The sequence below is a fragment of the Pelodiscus sinensis genome, chromosome Z (genome assembly GCF_052426305.1).
Source record: "Pelodiscus sinensis isolate ZL-2025 chromosome Z, ASM5242630v1, whole genome shotgun sequence".
Taxonomy (NCBI): domain Eukaryota; kingdom Metazoa; phylum Chordata; order Testudines; family Trionychidae; genus Pelodiscus; species Pelodiscus sinensis.
Genome location: NC_143085.1, coordinates 9263042 through 9272046, shown reverse-complemented (window position 1 = coordinate 9272046; position 9005 = coordinate 9263042). Strand labels below are relative to the sequence as shown.

Sequence of the window (9005 nt, the reverse complement as noted above, 5' to 3'; positions counted from 1 at the left end):
ATTCCTGTCTTCCCCCAGTTTGTTATTCCCTGGAAGGCTTGAGCCGGAGAGAAGCATCCTGTCAACTGTGGGGAGGTGGCAGTGTGCTTGCACCAAAGCAGAAACTGGGGTGCTTAGGAACTTTTAAGCAAAAAAAGTTAGGCACCGAGTTTAAGCCCCTACAGCTTGTGAATCACAGTGGAGCCTAAAACTGGCATGTAGGGGTTTAGATACCTAAGTGCCTTTGTGAATCCCACAGGCACTCAAGGAAGAGAGAAACTGATGCGCTAGAATTGAGAGAGCTTTCTATGCATCTGGCTGAGTCTACAGGGACAATCCATATATTGCGAGGGAGTGGGGGGAGAGAATACGGCCACCGCAGAACTCTATAGCATGACCAGCTGAGAAAGCAACTTTCCACTGAATCCATTTCAGGGATTCCTCTCTCCCCCCCCCCCCCCCAGCAAACTCCCTGAAAATGTTGCTGCCGGGCACGGTGTGGCCATAGAGGAGTGGAGGGGATTGACCACTGCCCGGCTGCCAGGGATATACAGTTCTGAAGCTGGGATCGCTTGTGTACTCAGGCTGGACAGTGCTCTGGAGTCGGGAGACATCCTGCACCGGTACCCCCAGACCCTATTCCCAGGCGGGGTGTGTGAGAGAAGAGACCGCTCGGTCCCACTCCTGCCGGCACGGTCCGAGGAGGCAGAGAACACGTGTCATCCAAACCCTCCCACGAAAACAAAGGCACATGGGCTGGGGCCAGGAGAGGAACTGGGACTAAACCCTCCGGTTTCAGCCCACCTACCTACTCTGTCTGGCGCACCCCCCCTGCCCGGCGCAGGCTCCTGACCGCGCTTCCAGCTCCGGGCTTGGGCTGCCTGGGAGGCGCGAAGAAGTAGCTGAAGTTTCTCACTCGCACAAAGCGCACAGAAGGGTCCCAAGCCTCCTGCTCCCTGCCGGCGTGCCGCTGCGACTGGGCGTCGGCAGCAAGCGGGGAGAGGGGGGTGTTGAAAGGAGACGGGGCCACCTCTGTGAGTGAGGGTGGGTGCGTGCGCGTGCGTTTGGAGACAGCCCCGGAGCTGTTCCCTGCTTCTGTTGAGCAGACATTCCGCGCTCTCTTGGCTGCGGCTCCGCAGGAGTCATCGCCCTCTTGGGCTGTGGCAAAGACTGAAGCGAAAGGTGACACAGTGGGTGTCGCTTGCCCTTCGAACCTGTAAAGTCCGCCAGCCCAAGCCAGGCACCCACTCACACTCCACAGGGAGCGCCCCTTTGCTTCCCCGGCACCGACCTGCGTTCTGAACCTGCACCGGGGTTTCCAGCGCGAGCGCCCGGCGACTCACTCTGCATTGTCCTGGCGAGAGGGTGGGAAGTGTCGAGCCCTGGTACTTCCACCGGGTTTGCAAAATGGGAAGAGAAACTGTCCGGCTGGTAAATAAGGCGCAGCTGACAAACGATGTCAGCACAGACAAGTGCGGGTGTGAAGCCGGGCCCCTCGGAAAAGTGCCCGAAAGAAACGTCAGCCAAGGCAGCTGGCGCCTTGGAATTTCAACTCCAGGCGCAGAGTTAAAGTCTTTGAAAGCAGAGGGCGTAAGTGGCGGGGGAGATGGGGACTTGCCAGGCTGGATGTTACTTCCACGGGGCAGCGACAGACCGTTCCTGGGTGTTTCCCCAGCACAAGGTTTACACCATCACAAGGAAACCTCCCCGTCCCCTCCTGACGCGCCCCGGCTTTTGCGCGCTGGAGTGTGGCAAGCGAGCGCCTGGCTACCCAACTCCATGCCCACCTTTGCCTTCCAGCTCCAGGCTCTACCAACTGTAACTCAGGCGCAGTTGACCAAATCTGCAGCTCCCATTGCGGGCGGACGGTGAGTTCTCCTGGCGCGCCAAGCACTCACAGGGAACCTCCCCTCTCCCCTTACATACACACACGCCTTACATCAGCTTCGCACGCGGCGCGCGCGTTCCGGACCGCAGCTGGCGCGGGGAGTGATTCCCACACCGATGGACTCGGCGGCAGGGAGGGCAGGTTTTCATTCTGGACTCTGCTCGGTGGCACGGTGTGATTCCCAGCCGAGCCTCGTGCCCTGTCCCTGCCTCAGTTTCCTTCCCCTGCGCGATGGGGATAAGGACCCTGCTCTTTTTGGTGTCCCTAGCCTCTGTGTGTCAGAGGGTGGAGATGGATGGCAGGGGAGAGATCGCTTGATCAGTACCTGTTCGATTCACTCCCTCTGGGACACCTGGCATTGGTCACTGTCAGCAGACAGGATGCTGGGCTGGATGGACCTTTGGCTGACCCAGTGTGGCTGGTCTTATGTTCTCTGGTCCAGGGGCTCCCCAGCTGGTGCCCCCGGCCAGATTCTCTCCTGGACTAGATTTCCCCCAGCTAGGGGCGCTGTGAGGCAGAGAGGGGCTGGGAAGGGGGAAAAGCAGAGGTCAGCGGCTGCAGACTTGCGCCTTTGTCCTTGGACATTTCGTACCAAGCCCCCTCAGCTGTCACCGGCCCGGTGGTTTTGCAAAGCTTCCTCCCTCCCCTCTAGGGTTGCTGGATGTCGCTCGCTGGATGTCCCTTACCTGTTGCTCTTCCCGGTTGCTCTCAGCTCCTGCCAGAGCCCTCGTCCCTACCCGCTCCTCTTGCGGATCAGCCAGACCAGCGCGGCCATCTGCGCGGCGGCGCACAGCACACATAGGCCGGTGGCCAGGCTTCTCCCGGCCGCGGCCCCCCGGCTCCGCGCCCGCCTCCACGCGGTGCGCTCCTGCAGCTCATCCCCCACCAGCTTCAGGCGGGCCGCCAGCAGCTGCGCCCCGGAGAGGGGCTCCCCGCTCCGGGCAGGGCTGCAGAGACAAGCCGACGGGGGGCCGCCGTGCTGCGCGCAGGGGCACATGGCTGCGCTGCGCCCGGCGGGTCCCGCGCAGAGCCCGGGAGCGGCCGGCTGGAGTTAACGTGCGCTGTGCTGTTGTTGTGCGAACTGCGCGAGTATTAATTAAAGTGTCACATGGTGAGGAGGGGGTTACATCATCCTTCCCCGTCGGGGATGCGGGCAGAAGGCAGCAGGAAAGGTAACTTTTAACTCGTGCCGCGCCGGCTGGAGCAGCCACCAGCTGCGCCGTCCGGCCTCCAACTTCGCCGCGAGTCTGGCAAAGCCGACCCGAGCGACAGCCAATCCCACGTGGCGAGGGGATGTTCTACCCCTTTCCATCCCCCACCCTTGGGGTGTTCTACCCTTCCCCCGCTTGGGGATTTTCTACACCCCCCTTGGGAGTGTCCTACTCCCTTCCCCCCTCCTGCTTAGGAATGTTCTACACACCCACCCCGCTTGGGGATGTTCTACCTCTTCCTTCCCTTTCCTCCCCTCCTGCTTAGGGATGTTCTATCGCCCCCCCCCTTGGGGTTATTTTATATCCCCTTGGGGATGTTTTACCCCAATGAGGTGTCTTCGGGATGTTTTATACCCCTCCTTCTCGCTTGGAGACATTTTATAAACCCTGCCCCCCCGGCTTGGAGACGTTTTATTTCCAACCTTCGTCTTGAAAATATTTTATACCTATTTTATGGAAGGACCGGGAAGTTGGAAAGGCCTTTCCTGGGACTTGATCTGTATTCGGACTTTGCGCCCTCCCTCATCTCCTCCAATTTTGATTTTTTGTGCCTAAATAAGAGGTTCTCTCTTAAAATACCAGAGGCTTCCCTGAAATGGACATGAAATGAGGGCATGTTTTCTGTTTTTTTGCGAGAGGGTTTTTTTTTTCTTTTTTAATTCTGATCCGTGCTCAGTTTTTATCCCTGCTGGGAAGGAGACACAAAGTCCAGTATTGTAGGAGAGGTCCTGTTTGTGCCTGCTTTGTCACTGAAAAGTGATATGTGTGCCTGTTGTACTCCGAATGAGAATCCACGATCCAAAACAGGTGTGGAATATTCTCCTCCTACTTTAAACAGAAGGCAGGTGAGTTTTACATGAAAGAGAAAAAGAAGCGTTTCTTCTTTTCTGCTTCCCACTGAGAATCAACTAAAGCGAAAATTCAAGAGACAAAAACCTTAACCTCCCCCCAGAAATGACTCCCCAGGGCGAGAGGAGATCTTAGAGCATCTGAGTTTTAAAAAAGTTGTTAAAAATGTAAAATCACCCACAATTGTGATCCTTGAGTTTGAAGCTTTCCAGGAGACGGGTGTCTCCAGGGACAGGAGCTGGGGGTTACAGGAGCTGATTAAAGAAGAGAGAACACTGACTCGTACAGCAGGCTAGGCAAACCCTCTCACACTGGTCTGTGACACCGTGAACAAAAAAAAAGTCACTTCTTTTACCACAGAGCGTCGAGAGGCTCGATCCATAGCGAGTCATGGCAAAGCTGTCAGTGACCTGGGAGCATGATCGGGCCCATTCGCGGGGCCTACAAGAGTTATAATCACTAGAGATTTGTTGTCCTCTGGGGAGCGAAAAGGGGTGTGTGTGTGTCCTGCTCTTCTTTGGGTATTATTCTAACTCGCACACCCCTGTCCCTGGGTTCACCGTTATCCGAATCCGATCTGCCCCAGAAAACAAACCGGCAGAGCCTTTCACTAGCTGTGCAGGACAGAGGAGGTTTCTGCTGCTTCTTGGGCAGCCTTAAAATCGGTGGGCAAACGGGCTCTCTTTTCCCCAATGGGTAAACTTAGCTGCGAGGCGCAACCTTTTTTGTGGGTTTCGGTCCCGCAACAGGGCTAACCTCCCTCTGTTTTGAAGCATGCCCCTTCATGTAGCCTTTCCCCGGGTCGTTTTAAAAACAAACTGCTCAGCTTCCCTGCAGGTTCAGGGCAGCTCTATCCCCGTTGTAACTCTACTGACTGCCACCGGAGGAGGGCCGGGGTGAATTGGAGGTCTAGGTTCAGGGCCGTTTCAAGCCCCCCTTTAACTAAAATCTCCCTCGTCTCAGCAAGTCTCTATTCTTTTGTACCAGCTTCCTCCTGGCGCAGCGGCAACGTTATCATCTCAGAGGCTGTCCCGGCACAGACCTTTTATTTGCGTGGGTTTGTAACTACAAGGCGCATTTTGTGAGGGCTGAAACTTGCCGTATGAGCTCTCCACCGTGAGAGGAGTTTCTGAGTGAGAGGAATCCCCCAAAGCCAGCGCTTGGAATCCACACGGCTTCTTCGGGGTGTGTTCGATTATCTTTTAATTGGGATTGGAAGCAGCGCGCTGAAAAAAATAATAAAAAAGCACGTAGTTGCCAACGGAGCAGAACTAAGAAGCAGCAACTTGCTGCTGAGCACAAATGCGGGGATATGGGAATATTTCAAGGGAGAGAGAGAGAAAATTCTCGCCACTATCCCATCGCTACACCCTATTAACACACAGCTTTGCCAGCAATTAGCCCTCAGTGAAGATCCACTGTTTTACCAATTTAAACAAATATAATTTTGCTCACTTTACAAGGGAAAAAAACTATTTCGCTTTCAAGGGGAAAGGACAGCGCACCTGTGCTGTAACTTGAAATCGATCCAAAGAGTTAGACTTCCTGAGGATTTTTGGTTGTTTGATTTTGTTGGCACCTGGTTTCAGATGGCATGTGCAATGGACAGATTTACATTAGTCCATACTGCTGCACCTCCAGTAGCAAACGGTAAGTGCCCGTAGGCCATAGTTCAGTGCTAGGTTTCAGTCTGCAACTGCAGAAAGTAGAACTGAAGACGACAAAGAAACAGTGGATTATTAATCACACAGAGAGCATGTTTTCCTGCAAAGAAACTCAGTTGAAGATGTATCCAAGTTGGAACTTGGGAGGTTCCCAGAGTGCCCAATGCAAAAGTCAGGCACAGTGGGATTCTCTGATATATTCATCCATCTTCAACTGGGTGGTATGGAAGATGTTTCCTAATGATAGGTCCATAGAGTGGTGTGCAAAAGGAAAATCTGATTTAAAGTTGAAAAAAAAACCTTCCTCATTGATCACTCTGTGGCTTGTGTGGTATCTTTCCGGCCAGATAATCAGTTTAAAGATAAACCCTTTATTAATCCTGGAAACTATATACAGAAGACAAGTAATGAAACTTTCTATTATGCTGTGGCTGTAGGATCCCCGAGACAAGGTGAAAGTATCTAAGGAATGATGACATCTCTACACTTGCTGGAGGACCCACTTCAAAGCAGAAGGTAAAAGATTGTCTCTTCCACAAACCTGCAGGTGACGAGATTTCAAGGATCTCGGTGCATCTGTTCAGAACCCTAGCACAACCCCCCGCTATCCAGAGCCACCTCTTCCTTGGCTGAGATATAGTCAAGAGAGTTCTGGATGTACGGTGCTAGCAGGCATCTCCCTGCAAGTTGAACTCCCGCTCCTCGTGGCGAAGCAGGGAGGTACAGAATCTGATGCTGACCGAGATATGCCAGTTTCCTTCAAAGGAGAATTCATTAGAACCCTACTCAAGACATTTATATTCCCTGGTGTACACGACATTCATGGCTGTAGTTCCATCAATGTGCAGGTGACAACTGTGCTCTCTATAGTAAACCCAGACAATGCAGTGTCTTTCCCAGTTGCCTGGCCATGACAGGACGTGGATCAGAGGAAACTAGCTGACACTTCAACGAGGCAAAAAATATCTACACGTCTGGTTTCTGCCCCCGTGACTTTCAGGGTTTGTCAATCCCTTCTCAATCAAGTTTTCAGTTGAGGGATATTCCTGGGTCCTCCATTGCTTTTGGAGTCTCAGGTCTCACCATCCCATGATTTCAAATAGGTCCTCAGTGACCGGAGCTAGGGACAACAGCTGAAACCATTTCTCTTCGATGTTGGCCTTGGCGGTTAAGTATTCCCTTATGAACTCCGACTAGAGTCTAGAGTATTAGACAGCTCTATGCAATGAAGACCACTCAGAAACTCTTCTGATATAAACGAAGGGAAATTCCAATGAAGTCAGTGCAGCTGCATCCATTTACACCAGCAGAGAATTTGTCCCCCTTATGGCAATGTGCAGGCTACCCTCCGAGCTCATTTGGAAGAACTCTGAGGATCGGTGGTTAGCAGGAGTACATTACACCACGGTTTCAGCTATTGCACGGGCTTCCAAATGCATTTTAGCACACTAAGATTCTATGTAGGGACTTAGAGAGTCGTCCCCCCTCCCATCCTTGAAGTACATGAATGCTTCTCCGTTATGTAAAATTAGAACTAGGAACAATCTCATCTGTATTCGTTTACTGTTCTATGTTCACATGTGGACGTGCAGAGGGAGAAGAAAGTGCAGAAAAACTAAGATGAAGAAACCAGTTTTCCATTTAGTTCTGGAAGTGGTGAGACTGATGGTCATTGTCAGGACATTCAGATAGACCCTTTCTCCTGCACTGAGGAATCTGCCTTGCGTGGGCGATGATTTTATTGTTCCGATAGGGTGCAGCTGTCTGAAGGAGATCGCCATGAGCATGGAGGGAGAGGAGTATCTCAGGTAGTTGGGAGCCAATCCCATGCAGTGTTTTGGATATGAGGGCAGTGAGTTTGAGCTGCGCTCTAATATTCAGTAGGGAACTAATTCAGAGGGCAGAAAAGAGGTAATGTGCTCCCCGCATCCTGTGTTGCTAAACATGCAGGCTGCTGTTTGTATCATTTGGAGTTTTTTCAGGATGTGTGGCTTCAGTCCTAGAGATAATGAGTTGTAATAATCAAGGCTGGAAATCATGAATGCATCCATCACCACGGCCTCATCTGTGTCCAACAGAATGAAGAGCGGTGTTCTGGCCAATTGCATTTGGAACTGGGTTCTTTGCCATCATGGCTATTTGGGCATGATGTGTCCTGAAAGACCCCCACGGCCACCGACCTACACTTCTTCCTGGTGCTCTGCCTAGCACTGGCTCCTCTGGTAAAAAAAAAAAATCAATATTATAATGGGCTTATTTGAATATAATGCATGACCGAAGGGTCATGGCTATTCCGGAAACATGGGACGAAGACTCTCTTGTAATAACTTGATAATAGGGCGGGAGAGACAAAGAGCAGGAATAAGCATTGTCTCTCAAGACACGAGACAAGCAGTCCCCCTATTGCAAGCATATTGATCTATTCATTCACTCACGCTGGCACAGTTGCCTGGGGCCAGGACCTCATTTTGCTGCGGGGCATGACAAAGAGATAATACATGCACACTCCCCGCACCCATAGGACGTGCAAGGTGGAGCCCGCACCCTTGCAAGCAGGGGCTTCCCAGGGCATGGGTCTGCCTGCGGTGGGCCAAATTTGCAAGAGCAAGCTCCCCATGCACGGATCCTGCAAGCACCTGTGTGTACTCATCGGAGCGCCAGGGTGTCCCAGGGCCAGGCAGGACCGGGGCTAGTGGAACAAAGCAAGGACTTCCCGGGGCAAGCCATGCGCCGCGAATATGACAGGCGCTTGAGCGCAGCCCGCACGCAGGGGGCCCAGCCTGGGCGGCGGTGGGGGAGGGGATTGGCCCTGCAGGCGCGCGCAGGGCAGCGGCGAGAGCGGGGTAGGAACCTTTGTGCGGCGGAACCGAGTGGCGGCGGCCGCGGTTTCCCGCCCGGCCGGGAATCCCGCGTGCCGGGGTTGCCGGGACAGGCCCGGGCCGTGATGGCCGCCGGGCCGAGCGAGCTGGAGCTCTTCCGCCGCCGCTGGCGGGCCGAGCTGGCCGGGGCCCGCCCGGGGAGGAAGCGGCGGCGGGCGGGGGAGCCCGGGAGCGGCCCGAGCCGCCGGGAGCCCGTTTCCGGCTGGAGCAGCTGCGGGGGGGTCCCGCTGGCCGCGCCCCAGGAGGGCGGCGGCGAGGGGGGGCGGCGAGGGGCCGGGTACTTCGCGCTGGCCCGCAGCTTGCTGGACGGGAAGGCCCCCGGGGCCCGGAGCCGCCGCCACCGCCACCCCCGCCCGGCCCCCCCGCCGCCGGCCCAGCCCGCCGCCGAGCCCGGGGGAGACAACGACCTGCTGGGGCAGCTCATCCGGGACCTGGTACGGGACCCCCCCCCTCCCGGCAACGGGGGGGGGGGCTTCTCTTGCCGGTCCACCGCACCGCCCTGCCCCCCTTTCCGCCGCTGCATCTCCCCCCAGCT

The 9005-nt window shown here is 54.8% G+C and overlaps 2 protein-coding genes across 2 annotated transcripts in view; one reads left to right on the top strand and one right to left on the bottom strand.

Moving 5' to 3' along the window:
• Positions 1–2561: 2561 nt before the first annotated feature.
• On the bottom strand, positions 2562–2864 carry HRK (harakiri, BCL2 interacting protein). Its single transcript, XM_089775154.1, has one exon. It carries the CDS (start codon positions 2862–2864, stop codon positions 2601–2603), a length of 264 nt encoding a protein of 87 aa, XP_089631280.1. The 3' UTR covers positions 2562–2600.
• Positions 2865–8500: 5636 nt separating this feature from the next.
• FBXW8 (F-box and WD repeat domain containing 8) overlaps positions 8501–9005 on the top strand; it is an 81698-nt gene continuing 81193 nt past the window's right edge. The window contains exon 1 of the mRNA XM_075898175.2: positions 8501–8904. Within this exon, the coding sequence (XP_075754290.2) occupies positions 8536–8904 (369 nt within the window). The 5' untranslated portion in view covers positions 8501–8535. The remainder of the gene's footprint in view (positions 8905–9005) is intronic.

Coding starts and splice junctions, on each gene's coding strand:
- HRK (XM_089775154.1), bottom strand. CDS start 2,864: ATGTGCCCCTGCGCGCAGCACGGCGGCCCCCCGTCGGCTTGTCTCTGC.